The sequence below is a fragment of the Pieris rapae genome, chromosome 1 (genome assembly GCF_905147795.1).
Source record: "Pieris rapae chromosome 1, ilPieRapa1.1, whole genome shotgun sequence".
NCBI classification, from domain to species: domain Eukaryota; kingdom Metazoa; phylum Arthropoda; class Insecta; order Lepidoptera; family Pieridae; genus Pieris; species Pieris rapae.
In genome coordinates, this window is record NC_059509.1 from 12,828,987 (window position 1) to 12,847,664 (window position 18,678).

Here is an 18,678-nt window from a genome sequence, read left to right on the forward strand (position 1 = left end):
GCTATGCCGTACAGATATCGCTGATAAGCGGTTTTGCATTGTAACAATATCATATAGAGTAGCGCGATCCTCGGAAACTCGGCGAAATGTGATCGCCCGAGTTCCGAGATCGCATTAAAATTGTTACGGGTTTAATTATTATTTTAACGGTATTAATATCGATGTTCGTCGACATTTTTTTTAATAATGGAAAGGAAATTTAGGTATTAAAAAGAACGATGTAAACTTGAGTACATTTTTTATTAATGCGTTAATGACTGGAGATGGCAGTGCGTTTTTCTCAAGAGAGTCCCTTGAGGAACGTCGCCAATTTGTGGCTCTTGTAGTCGGCTCGGAGTTGAATGAAGTTGAGCAACACCGAACGATCCAGCTCCGCCTGTGAACGAACAGAAGCCGGCTCGATCATCACTCTTCGAGGCAGACGGACGAAGGAGTGATCATCAGCGGACATACAGAGCGACGTATGAGCCGGTTAGGGTTAAATTGGTCCTGTAGCTAGAAGCCAGCAGTACTTATTGCATAAAATTATTGAAAGGAAATTAATAATAAAATTCAAAGATAATTTTCTCAAGAGCGTCTCACCAGGGTCTCTCCCTCGCACACCTGGTGCAGGTTCTCGGGCTTGACGAGCAGAAGGTTGCAGAGCGCGTGCAAGGCGTCGAAGAGAGCAGGCGCGGGGGCGGGGGCCGCGGTCCCCCCGCGCCCGCACACCGCCGACCTGTACTCTTTCACGTCGCAGATCGCGATCATCGCACCTGTGAGCAGTGAGAGCAAGGGGTGCTTACAACTACCATCCGCTCGTACGCGATATTTGGCGTGCGACATTTTTATTATACCTCGCTGTTTCGAAGCTCGCATAGCATCGTCGCAAGGCAATAAAAAAAAAATAAAAAAAATTCAGCCAGGTAAAAATTGTGTCAATATCCTCATAGAAATACGGGAGCAACATTAAACTACGTAACATACCAATTAAAAGCTCCAGACACTATGTTGCGACGGAGGTATTCGGACAGATTCTGACATTCATATTATTTTGTTTTGTACTGAATCTCCAACACATTGATGATAGGTATGCTATTTACTTGGAATTTTTTAACTCAATGCTCAAAGTTTCTGATCAGTTTTGTCTATGACGTCGAGATTCCAACTCCTACCATCTTTGCAAGCCGTCAGACATATGTTTTATGAAAATTATCCAATTTCTAACTAAAATTTTGAGTATAAATTTGCTTGTGTAAGATAAATTGGTAAAGATTTTTCCACATCAAGTTCTTCATCACTGGTCACTTTGCACTTGGGTCTACCAGACATTGAATCTACTTGAGACCTGCCTGCCCTGATCTGTATTTGCGTGCGCTGCAAAGCGTTGACACACTTTGACATTGTGGCGATAAAACAGATTTCGATTTTAGTTTGAAAATTATTAAATAGTTGCGTTGTAATAAATAACGGTTCCAACTTAGTCGGAAAATATTTCTGAGTCTCGGTAACAAAGAACGAGGCTTCGTAGTCTCTGAATGGTGATGGAAGTTGGCATTGACGACATAGTCTAATGCCCCACGCGTTCACGGATTTGAGGTTAAATCGATAGATGGAGACCCAGTTGTAATTTCTCGGGGAGCCTATTTACCTACCTACCTATTTTGAGTGTATTTAAGCGATCTTCCAGCAGTTTAGTCAGTGCCGAGCGCACATCGCAAAGTGGTCGGTTGGGCGGCAGTTTGCAATTCGGACGCGGAGAGACAGCCCAAAAAGTCACTCTACTTCTTCGCGGGACGAGCCAGTCATCTTCCCGGTGAGGGGGTGAAACGTGGGTGCTGTAGGGTTCTTTTTCTTCACTTTTAGAACCGTCGCCGATCATGGAAACGTGCGAGTCTAACCTCCTCCTATCCTCGAACATTCCGATTTTTGATAATATTAATGTGGTCTTGTGTTATTGCGGCGCGAAAAAGTTCACAATAATGACAAATGTTTACCGTAGTACGCGGTTCACGATAGCTACAAAAGAGGGCACACCGAGCGCAGAGGAAGTGGCCTCAGTATGGTGATCGCACGTTGGTAACGGAACGATCATTTATATTATCAAACCAGCGTAGAGACGGTAACTTTAGAATACGATAAAGCGAAGGAATTGTCTGCGTACGTCCAATTGGAGGGTATTTATTGTATATGTGTATTTGAAAACTATATATATAAATTATTGCTTTTACTAAGATATATTCCAAATATAATTGATGAAAGAAGATATAACCTGCGGAGTTGAATTGGTAGTTGTGCAGGTGATCGTAGATGACGCGGTGGAGGCGGACGGCCAGCTCGCCGGCCACCGCGGCCCGATTGGCCCCGTCCAGGGTCCGCGCCACCCGCTCCGTGAGCCCGCCCACGAACGCCACCACGCCCAGGCACGCCTGCAAGCCGAGCGAGCGAATGAGTCGCAGGAGAGATCTCGGGAGCGATCGCTCACCGAGGCCTTTGCGAAATCTCACCGGTGAGGCCAGCGTGTCCACGTCTCCTTCGGGCTTGAAGTCGCTCTTCCTCTGCTCGGTCTGCAGGTACATCCTGACCCACCCCACGGCGGCCGAGATTGCCCTCTCGAGACCCGCGTCGAGCTTCATCTCCAGCTGCTCGACGACGGCCTTTTTGCGCTGGACGCAGTCGGCCCGTTTGCCTGCCGAACTGAAACCGACCCACGTCACGACAGACCGCCGACCGAACGCTCCTCTACTCCTCCTACCACTCCGCAGCGCCCACTCACCTCACGCAAGGGAGCACGCACTCTTGGAAGCTCTCCCCGAACATCTTCACTATTTGGTTTGTCTCGTGGACGATGTCGAAAAAATATATCTGAAAGATTTGGTTCCTTCATGATGCTGATCGCAGAAACATTCTGTGATGTAACCTTTGTGAAGGATTTTAAATACGACCAATCGTATCGTTTAAGCTACCAGTATTTATTTTCTAAACTCGTGCTCCTATTTCACCATGCCTCCTGCTGATAGAGGATAAATCTTTGTTTTTAATTAATTTTATTATTCTTTATTACTCAAGATATCGTATGGAACATGGTGTAATGGTTGCAGCTCCTTACAAACATTGTGTAAAAAAAACTTGGCGATTAAAAAGAGTGTCGGAGAGTTTATTGCCAGAGTTCTTCTCTTCCGTTCTACGCCCTTGATTTGAGAACTAGCGGTAAATGTAAAATTATAAGCATTCCATGTATATTTCTTTTTTGACGTTTATAAGTGTACATTGTGTTACCTACATGAATAAATGATTTTTGAATTTGAATTAAAACACCGACCTTTATAACTGGTAGGTACTACCCACACACTGATACACAAAACAACAATCTAAGTGTATTAATAAGGAGTTCAACACCATCTTTACCCCAAATAAAGGCTCTCATTCGCAGTGTAAATCGTGTAGTGATTGGGCGACAGCGGGAATTTATAAAAGTAGACAACAGTTGTATGACCTTTACGCTGAAAAGTCATACAATCATGCAATACAGTCATGCAATCGCTATGCTTTTGATAAGTACTTTTCTGACATTGCAATTGCGACTATTAAGCCTCTTCGATCACCTCCCGCCGTGGCCGAAGCACTGCTCAAAAATAATGTATACGAGTGCAAGCTCATATGTATTTGCATTCCGACCCATTGGTGCCGACGATATAGGTAGGATATTTAGAACACTAACGATCTTTGGGGTACTTCTGAAAATATCTCAGCTATTATTTTCAACAATTGTATTGAAAGTGGCGAACTTCCCGATCTAATGATTTTTTTACAGTGAGGAAAAGTTTTCACTGTTGGCCTAAATGGTATTATATATAATCTATCTTACCTTTCCAGGTGGAGAAAAAACATCAGATAGTTTTGTTTGCTAATGATACGTCGTTGATTATTAAAATAAAACGACAAATAATAAATTTTGACGATGTGAGCAATGTTCTCTCTTCGATTATCCATTGGTTTCAATGAATAATCTTTTTAATGCAAAAAAATATGCATTAAATTTTGTGCAAAAAATGCGAGGGTTATAGATACTAGACCAATTATAAAGGATAAGGAATTGAATTTGAATTTTACAACTGTATTACTTGGAATCACTATGGATTCGAAACTTCATGAATATGAGGGGACATATTAACGGATCGGTGAAGAGACTAAGTTTTGCAGCTTACGAGATGTCGATACAACTAGACTTGTTTATTTTAGATACTTTCGCAGCTTATTATTATGGGGTCATGCTGCTGATCTCGAAACTATTTTCGTCCTGCAGAATTTTTGAATTGTTTTATTTATTATTTCATTGAATTATTTAAAATGTAGGGAATCTCTGAGAGATTACTTAAAGAAAATTGATATACTTACCTTTTCCGTGCATTATATTTATGTAAATATTATGTATGTATTTTTGTATACAAAAGTAGTGATATGTTTACTAGAATAACTAAATATTCGGAACAAACGCAGGCTGCAATTTCCCCGTACTAGGCTATCTAAAGTTAGTCATTATTTTTTGGGTAAAGGGATACTTTTCTGAAATAATATCCCAGAGGCTGATTATCTCTGCCTATTGATAAATCTTAGAAATTTATTAAAGAAAAGCTGTGCGAAAAGGCTTACTATAAAGTTAACACTTATCTAGTTGATCATCGAAAGGGCCTGGGACTAGTGCTAGACAGGCTACTCCCAATTAATTTGCAATATTTGTTTTAAAATAAGTGTTGTTCGCCATCGTCATTTTGTATGATGATTTGCTATTTTTTTTTAATACCGAGTTTTTTACGCCACCGTTTCTCTCGGCCACACCCTCTGCCTTCTTTGCCTTTGCCGTAAATGAGGAGGGATGTCTACCATTCAAATTTAATGATGAAGAATAATTGATACCTGCATCTTATATTCCATTATAAACAGATTTTACTTTTTTATTTTATTTTTATCTTAAATCGCAGCCGTAAAGTGGCTTGTTGGTTATTCGGACGAATTAGAATATCAGAAGGTACCGACTTGGGGTGGGGTCTTTCCCTCTGCGATGGGAATGGAGTGCACTCCCAGGTCCAAGGCGTAGTCCACGTGCTCCACCAGCAGATGCTGGATCAGCACTTCCAGGAGAGACAGCGCGCAGGTGTCCAGCTCCGCACCGGAACACAGCTAGCACAGAGCAGAAAGTTACAACTTCGGTCTGGGACGACGTCGATCTGGCGGTTCTTCGGTCACTCACAGTCCGACACCTGAGGAAGGAGGTCCGGGCGGAGGCCAGCATGCTCCCGGCTAGCTTCCGGCAAAGGAAGGTTTCGCCCCCGTAGTCTTCGATGTGGGCGATGGTGATGGGCGCGCGCCCTCCGAGCGCCGCCTGCAGGTCGCGACGCAGCTCCTGGAATCTAGGCCAGCGGCTCGTGTGAGAGGGCAGGGTGAGGGGGAGGGGGGGTCGGGGGTCGGGGCGTCCTCGCTCACCCTCCGCCTTGCGGCTGCCTCTTGACGTGCCGCTTGTCGGCGTAGTAGTCGTGAAGCGCGGCGGCCAGCGCGGCCTTGAGCCGGCGGAGCTCGAGGGCGCCGTAGCCGTCTGCGCCGGCGGCCATGGCCCCGTTCACCAGCGCCTCCCGCCGCAGCTCGCCCGTCGCCTCGTGGCCCTCGGCCGACACCAGCCTGGCCGCCACCAGCTCGTCGCAGACTCGCTGCGTGCTGACATTTATAGCTTTTCGTTGAACGGTTCATTTGGTGACGTCTCGTGAATCTACTCTTTGAGCAAATGGAAGGTAAGAAAGAAGTACCTGGTGTAGACGTCGTACAGGTTTCGTAAGTACTTTTCGAGGTCATTCTTATCGGCGAGTTTCGTCTGAATGTACTTCTGCAGCTTCAGATGGAAGATGTTCAACACGAACTTGCTCATAACTTGCTCGGGATTTGGGAAAACGTTGTTTATTATAGAGTTATTCTTTTTGCAAAGGGGCAACACTGAAGAAAATATATCTTTACCCGTAAGCGTATTCTGAAATATGACAAAATCATATACCAAATATGTGACAAGTATATTTTACATGACTTAGAAACCTACGCATCTAGGACATACCATTTGGCTGGTCTCTATGAAGGCATCCACGCACTGAGAATAGCCCTTAAAGTTGGTCATGATGTTGGCTATTTCCTTCATTTTAGCCAAGTTACCCTGGTGTTGAGCTTTGACAAAGTCCTCAATTAGATTCCTTTCAATCTCATCGTATTTTGTTTCAATTTTCTTTCTGGCAACTTCAAATTTATCCGGTGGCAGTTCTTGGGCTATTGTATATAACTTTTGGATGACATCAGCAGCTTCATTTAACTAAAAAATTAAAGCAATGAAATTCATTTTTTTCTTGAAGCTTACTTGTAAGCCTTTCCAATGTAAGTAGTTAGCAATAATAATATGTTAGAAAGAGCAACAACTATATGTATCAAAAAGACTTCCATGTTTTCTCAATAATATTATGCTCCAATAAGAGATAATAAATGCAATTCTTTTCAAACCATTTTTATTTGGTATTTTTAATATAATGAAAGGAAAGAATTTACACTTTTTCAGTTTTAATAATTTTACATAATAATTAATGTATACAAATAAATAATATAAAATTGTTTGACAAGGATGAATGATCTTATTTTACCTTGTTAGAATCACTAAAAAGATCGCTGAGTACTGGTCCCGGGCTAAGAAAGTTGGCCAAATGTGACAACAAATCTCTTGCTGCAGCTGCTCGAGCCCTTGGTGCCCTGGCAGCACCCAATTTCTCACCAACATCTAAGGCTCTACCTCCACACCTGGACATTCTTTCATCAAGGGCACTGAATACTGAGACACAATGCTGAAAATTTTTAATTTATTGAAATATCAATTTTGAATTCCATTAAAATTATTCTGAACTTGTCATAGTAATCAATAAAAAATTAAAATCATACTGTATGTTGATCCATGATCTCAGCTAGTTTGGCCAAATAGGTTTTTTCTTCCTCTTGTACACCCTGCTCTAATCTTGCACATTTCCTTTCTTGCCTTTCTTGGAGGACCTGAAAATTTACACCTTTACATAATTATAAAAACATAAACATTTTACATTTTGAAAAATTGTTCCACCACATAGGCTTGGAATGCGAGGCTGTGGCTAAGCAATGTGGAGAAATCCACAGAACAGTGTTTCATGAAGTAGTTAGGCTGGCTTAGTTAGCTAGGACTTTACAAACAATGGACCTATTGAGCCTAAGTGCGGAAATGACACAAAAACAATAACTCAATATGTTTAATACATATTGCAGGTCAATAATTTTCTTGTGTGACGATGTGAAATATAAAGTACTAACCTTTAGATCTTGTATAGCTTGTGTGAAAATATCATGAATCATGACTGGATCAAATTGATCATCTTTAAGACGGCACTCTTGCATACTACGTCTAACCATTCGCTCAACAAATTCATCTGGATCAAATGGGTCCTAGAGAACAAATATCAACATTATTTTCTAGGAACGAATAATAGTAAACTACTACTAACTAAATTATATTAAGTTTTTTAATGCTTACTGCTTCAAGTTCTTTCAAATATTGGTTCATCATCTTGAAACGTGAAACTTTTACTTATTTTTAACAAAAACAAAATAAATACTCTTAAGGGCAACATATATATAAGTTGTTGTTGTTACACTGAACGATGAACTTTCAACTTTCCCATATTTTAAACTTTTTTAAACGTAGCAAGATAAAAGTGGGTGAAACTAATATGAAAATGACTGATGACAATTGACTTAGATATGATACAGCATATCGTAGTCTTTTTTATGACATAAAACAGGCCATCCAAAATACAGGGGATTGAGACAAAATCAGTTTTTGGCAGGCCTAATTTAACACCGGTAAACGAATGTATGGGAATGACAATAGCACACTTTGTGACGCGACTATTTTTATAGAAATTAGTTTTCGCAGATTTTTCTAGCTTTATAAATAAAACAGATATATAAATATAAAAAGATAGAATAGGGTTTAATAAAAAAACAGTTTTTACATAAAAATATATTTATGTATTTAAGTATTTTCTTACAGCCAATCCAGGCCCAAAAATTATTAAAAAAACCTACAGCCTGGCTCATGGCCAAACTCAGACTAAAAACATACTAAAATATATAATATAAAATACATAAAACACAATAAAATACAATTAATATTAACAAAATTGCCAGTAATTGCTATCCCTCTAATCTCCTCCAAATATACCTTCAAATCAGAGTATACTACCCCTATACGCTTACCAAATAGGTCACTCACCGGTTAAGCAGCGACAGTAACCGAGGACTGGGAGCTTGTTGACGCTAGACGGTGCGAGCCGAACGCACAGCAAAGAGGTTATGTTTCCGGCAGCGGTAATAATTGTCCGGAACATACAATCTCATGATTTCTCCCAGCAAGTATGCGCTTTCCGTTTCGTTTTTAATTACGCTTATACTAAACTTGACCACAGCCAAATGTCTACGAAGCTTTAATGAATTGTACTCATGTCCCCATAATACCTTTCATAAGGGACCATATTATGACGCAGCTGGTTTATATATGCATGCATGGTATATATAGCCCTATTGGCAGTGTCCAATAGACCAACTGAATTTCGCAGGACAAACTCCTTAATGCAGCATCGGTGATCGTTTGAATATGCTCCGGAAATGAAAGATCAGGAACAAACAAAAATCCAAATCGCTTTAGATCCTATGCTATAGCTGCAGAGTATTTTATTCGGAGAGGCACTAAAGGTCACTTCATATTTGTCATAGTTAAAGTGGAGTTTATTTAATTCACTCCAATGCAGCAGTTGGTCAAAACCTTAACGTCATCGGAAAATAATAGATTAAGTAGTTAAACTTTGGATTATTTAATAACGCTTTCAAGGTCGTTAATCTTTATCAAAAATAGCAACGGTCCCAGGTTTGAACCCTGGCTGATACCAGAACTTGTTGGATAATGCTGCGAGATAATATATCGTCTATATTTGACATATTGGTAACGATTTGTTAGGTCACTAAAAAAAAACTTAAGCAGAACAGGTCCACACCCAATTGCGGCCAACTTTTGGAGAAGAATGTCATTGTTTACTCTATCGAACGCTTTGCGAAATCCGAATATACTACATCCACCTGACCCCGCTTATCAAATTCACGCGATACCGCGTCGGCCAACAATAATAGATTGTAGTAATAACTGATCTGCGTGGGAGAAAGGCGTGCTGGGAAAGAGTGATGTGGGGAATGCATTTAGGCAACATTAACGAGTGTAAGGACATTTCAAATACATTCGCCAGCGTACACAGAATCGCGATAGGCCTGTCACTTGTCAGTAGTTTTCAACTCTGCTTTTACAATCAGCTTTAGGAACCGGGGTCATGCGGGATGTCTTCCATAACGTTGGAACCCTGAATATAAAATAATATTGAAAATATGCGATAATGGCAATATTAAATAGTCTACCGTCCTTTAATTATATAAGCCGGAATCATATTTGGACCTACGTATTACGTAAATATAAATGTAATAAATTTTACTGCCCTAAATTGAATATTTAATTAATGAATTATACGTTTTAATAATTAATGTTTAGAATGAATATTTTAAAGCTAACAGACCTATTTAGCGAAGCCTTACTGAAAAATAATTTAATTTTAGAAAATAAAGAAAAAATGTACGTCAATATAGCAAATACGTCTTTATATAAGACTTCTTAAATAGTGAAAGCGTTTTTTTTTGTATCCAAATTCTTTGTGATGTCGTAAAACAATTTTATAAATTTTGTTGTGATATAAACGTTTACAATTTTTATATTCTCTCTTAGATGAGCAGTGAGCAAAAAATATATAACAATTATCATTGGAACAGTTTGACAGGAGTGCTGAACATTGTGCCTTTTGTATACGTGAGATGTCCAATGCATCCTAAAAGGGTTAGGATAAAGTCGTTAGAGCTCCATGGCTGAGCGTCTCAGCCCGCGAAGCTCCGAGGTCAACGCCTTGGAACAACGAGGCTACCTAATCGGCAAGAAGATAGGACAAGGATCGTATGCTACTGTTCACTTAGCTGAGTACTGTGATGCTTCGAGCCCGAAACGTATGCACTTGGCGTGCAAGATATTCGACAAGGAAAAAGCGCCCAGAGATTTCTTGGAAAAGTTTTTCCCCCGAGAACTGGATATATTAACTAAAATTGAAAATCCCCATATAATTCAAGTGCATAGTATCTTGCAAAGAGGGCCGAGGGTCTTCATATTCATGAGATATGCGGACAATGGCGATTTACTAGATTTTATCAAACGCAATGGCGTCGTCCCAGAAAATCAAGCTAAACTCTGGTTCAGACAGATGGCGAGTGGCCTTCAATACCTTCACAGTAAGAACATTGCACATCGGGACCTGAAGTGTGAGAATATTTTATTGTCCAGGCGTTTTAATGTTAAGCTAGCCGATTTCGGCTTCGCAAGATTCTGCACGGACGGTGACAACAGGCGTGTCCTCAGCCAGACGTACTGCGGCTCCGCAGCGTATGCGGCTCCCGAAGTGGTCAGCGGTACACCGTACAATCCTAAGTTGGCCGATGTTTGGTCTCTCGGAATAATTTTATTTATCATGTTAAACGCTTCCATGCCGTTCGACGATTCCAACCTGCGTAAGTTGCTGAAAGACCAGATGTCGCGTAACTGGGTGTTTCGCTCCAGAATCAGAGACTCTGTATCCGCTGCAGCGAAGTCGATCGTGCGCCATATCTTGGAACCGGATATCACTCTACGTCTGACTTTGGACCGCGTCCTATCGCACGAGTGGACTCGACCGCGCAAAGACAAGAGCGCTAGCCTAATGGGGCGCCTCGTGCAGTCGGCCCCTTCGGCCCCACATTCGGGCAAGCACGAGGAGGCGGGCACCTCAGCCGGCCTCCGCGTCTCGGGCGACCATCGCGACACCGAGCGCGAGAGGCACGACGACATCAACTCTCGCACCCACGCCTGACCACGTCAGATGACGTGGCATTAAAATTAAATATTGATACAATCTTACAGATTAGAGACAGTTTAGGCCGTACATGAATTTCAAATTTGCTTTTTTACATTACTTTTACTTTTTTAAATATTTTTACACTTGACGTCACAACGTTTTAGTCGTCAATAGTGAAAATAAAATTTCTAATAAAACGATGAGTGGTTTATTTATCTAAATCATAAATGTGATGGTTTTGAACGGTATTTATACATAAATTCAAAATATATACCATTTCTCATGACATCTTATCATAAGCACTAGTTGTCACCATTTTCTACCAGAAATTGCTGTATCACATCTTTATAAACGTCATACTGATTCTTCCACTGGTCCAACGACGAGTGCCTCTCGTCGTACAAAGATGAGAACCCGACGACTCCGAACGGAATAGGTACAAACGGAAACTGTACATGGAAGACCAAAACAGACTCGTGCTGGTCAAACTCGATTGATAGTTTTGATATCTGGCTTATATACTCTACGATGAGATGAGTTATTGTTTTCGAAAGCGGACTCTGAGACTGTAAATAAAAATGTAATAAAATCGACTGACTACAGAAACGTAGGTTAATCCAAGCAAGTTGACAACTTACGATTAATTTAACCCGATATAAAGGCACAAACGATGGAATAACATCCATGTGGATAACTGACAACACGTTAGACATCGAAGACGTACCTAAAAAATGAAACCTAATCATTTTTTTCCAGTATAGACGTTTTTACGCCAGAGGAATACGTATATGTGGAACAGTAACCGTATTCATAATGAGCGATTTCGAAAATAGATTTCTCACGTGTTTCACACACGACTATTAGTAGAAAAATAAATATTTCCTTCCATTTTCACATAGCAATAACTGTAAATGCTTAGTAACAGAAATTTATTAAATCAATAATACATTCTACAGAAAGTAGGCACTTGAATCATAAAAAAGTCATAACTCTCTCACTCGTAAATGCTCTCGATGTTATCGATATTTCTAAACGTATTAAAGCAGTACAGTCGTACAGAAGTTGTTAATGTGACCTACTGATTGACATGATTTCATCACTACCAAATGAACCGACTCTGTCCTCTTCGAGAATTTCTGGCATGACTGATTAACGACAACACAATAAAATTACAAGCTCTTTAAATATATAAATCCCTACTTATTGTCGAAACTTTATTGATATAATCAGTATTTAAGAGCATTACTTCTAAACAGAATAATTATGCTAATGACCTACTGCAGTAGGATGCAGAGATCGTTTTAGTAGACATATAATTTTATATGTTTCTGAATTATATGAATTACTTTGAATGTTAAACAAATTTAGTTGCGTACATAACTTGTAGTTGTGACAGGGGAATGCAGTACAAATTTTCTATTGAGTTCGGACAGCTTTGCCGACAATAGTATAAGCAGATAAAGTGATCTGAGTAAGGCTGAAGCGGATGGTCACTTTGTTGAGGGAGCTGTCAAAATCAACTTTAGGCGGTGAAAGTGAGTTAACTAGAACTCTGACGTAAGACAGGCTCAACTTGGGTGGTATCTATAATATAACAATTACATTATTGTCTAATCATAGCTATGAACGTACTGTATTTATAAAAGAGATCCGAAAAAATACCGGTATATATTTGTTGGTCTGGTAGATAAATGGTAGAATTATTCCGTCCGAGGAGTGTATTACTTCACCTTGGTTAGTACCTTAAAACATAGGTATGTATGAAAACACAAAAATATATCTTCACAGGCTTTCTCCAAGGAAAGTCATTATTCCAGACAACCATTCTGGTTCCGAACTAAAACCCCTCTACCCCGTTTAAATCATATAATGGGTTGCCACCATGGCAATCCTATCAGATACTTCGGAGCCAAAGACGCAGTAACTGGAAATGGAACTGATCCGACCATATTGCAAGTTATATAGACCGAACATGGACCGCCGGATGGCATGGCATAGTCCTTCAGGAAGACCTGGAAATTTAAAGTTTAGGGAGAGACCTTTACCCAAAAGGAGTCTATACTACAAGAAACGAAATAAAAACTAACCTAGACTAAGCTTGTAATAACAAAACTAATACCTACCAATATGGATTTGTTATTATTATTATTATACACATCACACATACATATTATAAATAGTATGTATATGAATATCGAAATAGTAGGTTCTAGGTAGGTAAACGGATACGTTACCAAATTCAAACTCATATGTTCCCGCATATGTACTACAAATTATAAACATCATGTGAATCAAAACAATAATCCTGTAGTTCATTTTGTTTTTTTATGAGATATGCGCGTTTTCCGAATAAATAGATATTGATGATTTCAGGCAGTGATCTTCTCTGCCGGACTGATGAACTCCTAACTAACGGGTGGACTACGACTCGATAGCCAATTTGTACTGATTAAGAAAATTAAAAAACTGCTTAACTTGAATGTTAGGTAACGGTCTGTAATTTAACATAACTGAATAACGAGCAAACAACAAAAGGAAATAGGATTAATTAAATTCAGCAAAGTCATTTATCAAGTTATCAATTTAGTAGCTAACAACGTAAAAACAGCCAGTCTCAACAATATTTTAATCACGTTAAATTTCATTAACTTCAATATAAGATAAAAAAGAGGAATATCTTATAATAATGATACATTTTATTCAAAACCATCAGTTTCAGTGACAACTATGTCAGACTGACGGTAAAGGTGTGTGGTATGGTTGCAGATCTGGTATGTTTTAATGACGGCGTTGCCAGGATATTGGCCAGCGGGGTCCTGTCGTACCACATGCATGTACTCGTCTCCCATCGTGAACTGCACCTGCGGAGGAGCAGCCCAGTCGCACACCAAGGCCACGCCCTTGTTTACCGCCGCAGGGTCAATGCAGAACAGCTGCAAATAAAATACGTCATTTCGAATATGAATATACTGAAGGATTAAGATTTTTGAATACTGACCTTCTGGAAGGCTTCCTTTTGCCCTGGATGGATGTACGCCACGGGATAATCCATTTTATAACGGGATATATAATCCGAATCTGAAAATTAGAACCTGAATTATTTAGAAACACTGTGTAAATAACGTGTTTGCAGATAATCTTTTTAATTTACTTACCCTTGGTGACTTGAGTACAGTGCGGTGGTGAATTTAACTTTGCATCCAGCCCTAAGATACAAAACAACATTACGAACACCAAAATATATTTAAAAATCATTGTAAAAACGCGCAACCCTTATTACATACGATACATTGAAACTCATATGACACAAAAACAGTTTTATCCTTAACTCCAGACGAGGAAAATCAACATGTGTTGATGTCATATTACTATCACGAGGCACTTTGACCTCTAGCCATAAATATTGTTGTAAGTAATTATTTTGCGATTTAACCTAAAATTCTTCTTATCCGCTACACTCTTGACAGAGTGGTCGTGATCGCAATGTAGTAGTGATAATAGAAGGGTCAGATGTGATGCGCTTTACGACGTTCCGCCATCGTTAACCTAAAATATATGGTAATTATTCATAATAAGGTTGACAGATCAACGAAGACCCAAATAATAAATTTGAGTCCTTGACATCATAATATATGTCTGCCTGTCTTAAATTACCGTGAGTGCAGCCGAGGGAAACAGCTAGTAAATATACTTACTAATTGTAAAGAATGCTTAAGTTCTTAGATGTTAATTTGATACGGATAAATAAGCAAATGAAAAAGGTAATTTAAATTAATCATCAACGAAAATCGTTTGCCCCACGCTAAGGAAAACATGAAAATAATATAAAATAAAGGGTTTGTCTATAACATTTAATAATTATTATTATTATCTCTATTGGTGAAAGTTTTCTGATTTAACAATATTATCTTTTGCTTCTTCAAGTTGGTGCCAAAGCTGAGCATGGTACATGGCAGCTGTTTCCACCTCCATTTCACTTCCGATCACTGAAAATTTTTATAGCTCTTTTTAATGTATAAAATAGATAATAAATTGAGAATTTACTGAAAAAAAGAAAAAGAGATTTCTAATAAATTTACTTATTTTTAAGTTTACCCCTTAAATAAAGAAAAAATATGCTTATGCGTTAGGTACCTACTTCGTCTCTTTGTAATAATTGTAATATATTTTTTTAGTCTTGTCAAGTCATTTGCAATTTCATCTAGTAATGTATCCTGAAAATCACTGCTTTTAGCATCTATATGGTTTTTTGAATTTGCAGACTGCATAACACTGAAATATCACGAGAATAACGCAAGTTAATAAAAATGTAATCAAAATGCAGATATTATTGTGAAACTTTAAAGACAAATAAATGTAACGTAAAGTTCAATAATGGCGCCAATTTCATATATTTTTTTAATAATGCCATATATAACAAACATACCATAGCGGAAGCGGACATGTCTTTTAGTCGAAATGTAAAATGTTAATTAGTAGAGAGGAACGGGGTCTTTATTGTCTAGAACAAGCTACAAACCCAAACCGGAGGAATATTTTGATTCCTTTTTTAAGACCTACTGCCTAGTCGTATCACTGTAATTTTTTCCGTACTAAAGTTATGTTAGCTTTTCATTTAATAATATTATTTATCAAAAATAATCCAAAATAATAAAATTAAGATTTTAAATAAAAAAATAATTTGTTGCCATTCAGCAATAGCTTGACCATAACTGACTTCAACTACAAATATTTACAGAGCATTTTTACCACCCAATACAAAAGTTATTTACACTGCCTTTATGTATGTATTTATTAAATATTAGCAAAGTTGAGCGAATAATATGGTGTCAATATATTGTGACCATTTAAAGTTGCCACGTATAACAAAATATGTAAATATGTTTACATATGTAAGTTTATGACCACCAAACAATAAAGCATCATATTGCATGACACTTAATTAACGAGTGTCACGCATAGAAAAGCCATTTACATGATTTCTAAGAGTAAGCTCTTGAGAACAAGAGCTATGTATAGCTAGCTTAGCTAATAGCGAGCTTGAGACTGTCAGTTTCTAACAGGTGATTGTACGATTTGTTAGGAAATGAGCTAACTTTGGACAAAATTACCTTTTGCTTGGTCATGTCACCATTTCAATTTGTCTCTAGCCCGCGTCACAGTACACAATAAAAGTAAATATATTTCATAATCTGTGGGTTACAGCAAGGACTGTCATGCGTGACTTGTCATCTATGGTCTTGTGTGTGATCAGGAGTTGTTAATGGGCAAATTATTTCAAATCAAAAAAATAAACTATTATTTGCCAACAATTCCTTACTAATGTTGTTATAAACTATTCCTTTGTTTTGTTGTAAATAATATTTTAAATTTTTTAAAAATGATGAGCGATGACGATCGCGACATCGATATCGAAAGTGATGTATGTGTTGTTTTCATTCAAAGTGCAATATTTATTAATTTCATGTGTTTTTATAACAATTTGATACATTTTCAGGCTGAAAACGACTCTGATTCTCGTCAAAATCCACGGAATGGATTAAGTGGTTATTATTCTCAGGTAGGACAGTCATGTTTTGTTTTTCTTTATTGATATTGTTTTCATGTCACATGTGGATTTTCTTATGTTTAAAAACCATGACCTTAGCATAAAATGTTTTACCTCTTGATTAGATGGCTAATCTCATATTTTCTGGAAATGTTTTAGTATTCCATTCAGAAATTCACTTCTATTCTATTATTAAGTTAAAATCAATAATACAACTCTTGACACTTGAAGTTCTTTTAAACTTAAATATGTTGATGCAAGAAATTTAATTTGATTAGATGCACTTATAAAAGAGTTACATCTACTTAAGTAATTATAATTTATTATTAACTTCAGGCAGAAAAGAGGGCTCATCATAATGCATTGGAGCGTAAAAGAAGAGATCATATAAAAGACAGTTTTACATCCTTAAGAGATTCTGTACCTGCATTGCAAGGAGAGAAAGTAGTATGTACTTAAATATACAATTTCATAAAAACTTATATGTGTTGAATTTGATGGTGTCATTAATAGATAAATTAATGATATTACAGGCAAGTAGAGCACAAATATTAAAGAAGGCAGCAGAATATATTCAGTTCATGAGAAGAAAAAACAATTCACATCAACAAGATATTGATGACCTCAAAAGACAAAATAACATATTAGAAACACAGAGTAAGTAAAGTCGGGAATAAATATTTTATTAACATGTTTATGTTTTCTGGAAATATCATCTCGTATCGTGTTCAGTATCTGCTCTTACTTGTGAGTTAACCATGGAATTGGCAAGTGTGTCTCACCATTTCCATTATATAAGCAAGCTGGTGTGCACCCTTTATTTCTTGCTTCTGTATTTTAAATTGTGACAAGTAGGCAAATATTTTGTTGCACAGTTTTGGTGATAATATTTTTGTTACAATTCAATAATTTTGCAGGTTTTAAACATAATTTATTCATTGAATTAGCTTTTGCGACTTTGAAAAACATAATTTTATCACGTTTATATAATTTGTTTGAATTTAATTTCAGTCAGAGCGTTGGAAAAGGCTCGAGCGACCGGAAACTACATGGACGCACACGAGCTCGGTCTAGGCATCAAGTCCGAGGACAGCTCCCACGACACCGACAGCTCAGACGGAGAGGGCACCACGCGGCGCGTCAAGAAGCTCAAGATCAACGGGGTCAACGTCTGAACCGATCCGAGCGATATTCCGGCGTCGGCAACCGCCACCGTCCTGCTCCGCGGTTCGTCCATCTTCAAAAGTCAACACAACAGAACGGACGAGTTAAAGTGCCGATGTCAAATATCACGATTTAGATAAGTTTTGTTAGGAAACGAACATTCTGTGAAATGTGGAGCTATTTTTGCTAAACCGGAATTGTCCCATCGGCGTTTGTACGGACTAAAGTTAGCTTTTGTTTTTGCGACGGTTATATTTTTATATTTTTTGTTAAAATCATGTTTAAGAAAACGTTATCTTTCAGTGTGACGCTGATGCGGTCCCAGAACGGAAATTATGTGTAAATACAGTTCATTCTAAGGCATCATTGAGAATAAATACTTTTACCGCTTTCGTCTCATCGAACGCGTGATGTACAATATACATATATACAATATATATATATATATATATATCGTTCGAGAGATGTAGAAGCGGAAACTGTCCTTATTCGTGATTAAATTAAGACAACATTTTGTGCGTTTCATTCCCGAAAGTCCCTATTCTTTTAACATGTCCATCAATATATCGCCCGCTTTGATTAGACTTTAACGTGTCCTATTCCCGGTAGAATGCGATAGCGAACCCGGAGCCTCTGTAACGCGGCTTTGTAGGTATTTGTCGAGGTGTTTTTAGTGGGTATTGTTCACCCAGTCTCTGAATAGCAGAGATTTTGGTATGGGTCGAGTCCCACATACCCCTGCAACTTTCTAGGGCAGGGGATGCGCAAATGCATTTCCACCTCGAATAAAAAAAAAAAAAAAAAAGGGTAGAAGGTCACGGGTTCGAATCCCGAACGAGGCTTTAAGTATAAAATCACTCAACGTTAATCGATACGCAGTTAGCTGTGCTGAGGACGTAAAGCTATGTTGCTTGACAATCTTTTTTTTTTTAAAGAAACAAATTTGCGCTAATTTGGACTTCC

The 18,678-nt window shown here is 38.3% G+C and overlaps 4 protein-coding genes and 1 long non-coding RNA gene across 7 annotated transcripts; 2 read left to right on the forward strand and 3 right to left on the reverse strand.

Moving 5' to 3' along the window:
• Positions 1–221: 221 nt before the first annotated feature.
• LOC110997449 (exocyst complex component 5) lies at positions 222–7,766 on the reverse strand. Of its 3 annotated transcripts, none has more exons than XM_045629602.1 (14): positions 7,562–7,765; positions 7,342–7,473; positions 6,943–7,050; positions 6,651–6,848; positions 6,080–6,328; positions 5,781–5,998; positions 5,464–5,704; positions 5,231–5,390; positions 5,017–5,160; positions 2,756–2,844; positions 2,487–2,676; positions 2,252–2,408; positions 583–755; positions 222–376 (listed from the first exon to the last, which is right to left on the reverse strand). In XM_045629602.1, the coding sequence occupies exons 1-14, from the start codon at positions 7,592–7,594 to the stop codon at positions 243–245; spliced, it is 2,226 nt and encodes a 741-aa protein (XP_045485558.1). In that variant the 5' UTR covers positions 7,595–7,765; the 3' UTR covers positions 222–242. The 3 variants fall into 3 exon arrangements, with proteins under 3 accessions (XP_045485558.1, XP_045485564.1, XP_045485567.1); XM_045629608.1 differs by having other exon boundaries at positions 5,464–5,691; positions 7,562–7,764; XM_045629611.1 differs by lacking the exons at positions 2,252–2,408; positions 2,487–2,676; positions 2,756–2,844 and having other exon boundaries at positions 7,562–7,766.
• A 1,976-nt stretch (positions 7,767–9,742) lies between these two features.
• On the forward strand, positions 9,743–11,203 carry LOC110997470 (testis-specific serine/threonine-protein kinase 2). Its single transcript, XM_022265637.2, has one exon. The coding sequence runs from the start codon at positions 9,987–9,989 to the stop codon at positions 11,016–11,018; it is 1,032 nt and encodes a 343-aa protein (XP_022121329.1). The 5' UTR covers positions 9,743–9,986; the 3' UTR covers positions 11,019–11,203.
• A 2,411-nt stretch (positions 11,204–13,614) lies between these two features.
• Positions 13,615–14,375, reverse strand: LOC110997501. Its single transcript, XM_022265686.2, has 3 exons — positions 14,159–14,375; positions 14,002–14,081; positions 13,615–13,936 (listed from the first exon to the last, which is right to left on the reverse strand). The coding sequence occupies exons 1-3, from the start codon at positions 14,256–14,258 to the stop codon at positions 13,700–13,702; spliced, it is 417 nt and encodes a 138-aa protein (XP_022121378.2). The 5' UTR covers positions 14,259–14,375; the 3' UTR covers positions 13,615–13,699.
• A 463-nt stretch (positions 14,376–14,838) lies between these two features.
• On the reverse strand, positions 14,839–15,479 carry LOC123689467. Its single transcript, XR_006750440.1, has 2 exons — positions 15,142–15,479; positions 14,839–14,989 (listed from the first exon to the last, which is right to left on the reverse strand). It is a non-coding gene; the product is annotated as an uncharacterized LOC123689467 (long non-coding RNA).
• Positions 15,480–16,226: 747 nt separating this feature from the next.
• Positions 16,227–18,227, forward strand: LOC110997446 (protein max). Its single transcript, XM_022265601.2, has 5 exons — positions 16,227–16,425; positions 16,501–16,563; positions 16,888–16,998; positions 17,085–17,208; positions 17,563–18,227. The coding sequence occupies exons 1-5, from the start codon at positions 16,384–16,386 to the stop codon at positions 17,724–17,726; spliced, it is 504 nt and encodes a 167-aa protein (XP_022121293.1). The 5' UTR covers positions 16,227–16,383; the 3' UTR covers positions 17,727–18,227.
• The last annotated feature ends 451 nt before the right edge of the window (positions 18,228–18,678 follow it).

Bases quoted from the DNA above. Each gene is read 5' to 3' on its own strand.
- LOC110997446 (XM_022265601.2), top strand. From the start codon at position 16,384: ATGATGAGCGATGACGATCGCGACATCGATATCGAAAGTGAT. The intron at 16,426-16,500 runs GTATGTGTTGTT...ATACATTTTCAG, and splicing joins ACATCGATATCGAAAGTGAT to GCTGAAAACGACTCTGATTC. The intron at 17,209-17,562 runs GTAAGTAAAGTC...ATTTAATTTCAG, and splicing joins TAACATATTAGAAACACAGA to TCAGAGCGTTGGAAAAGGCT.
- LOC110997501 (XM_022265686.2), bottom strand. From the start codon at position 14,258: ATGATTTTTAAATATATTTTGGTGTTCGTAATGTTGTTTTGTATCTTA. The intron at 14,082-14,158 runs GTAAGTAAATTA...TCTAATTTTCAG, and splicing joins CTGTACTCAAGTCACCAAGG to ATTCGGATTATATATCCCGT. The intron at 13,937-14,001 runs GTCAGTATTCAA...TTTTATTTGCAG, and splicing joins AAAAGGAAGCCTTCCAGAAG to CTGTTCTGCATTGACCCTGC.
- LOC110997449 (XM_045629602.1), bottom strand. From the start codon at position 7,594: ATGATGAACCAATATTTGAAAGAACTTGAAGCA. The intron at 6,329-6,650 runs GTAAAATAAGAT...TTAATTTTTTAG, and splicing joins TTTTTAGTGATTCTAACAAG to TTAAATGAAGCTGCTGATGT. The intron at 756-2,251 runs GTTATATCTTCT...CACTGCTCACAG, and splicing joins CTACCAATTCAACTCCGCAG to GTGCGATGATCGCGATCTGC.
- LOC110997470 (XM_022265637.2), top strand. From the start codon at position 9,987: ATGGCTGAGCGTCTCAGCCCGCGAAGCTCCGAGGTCAACGCCTTGGAA.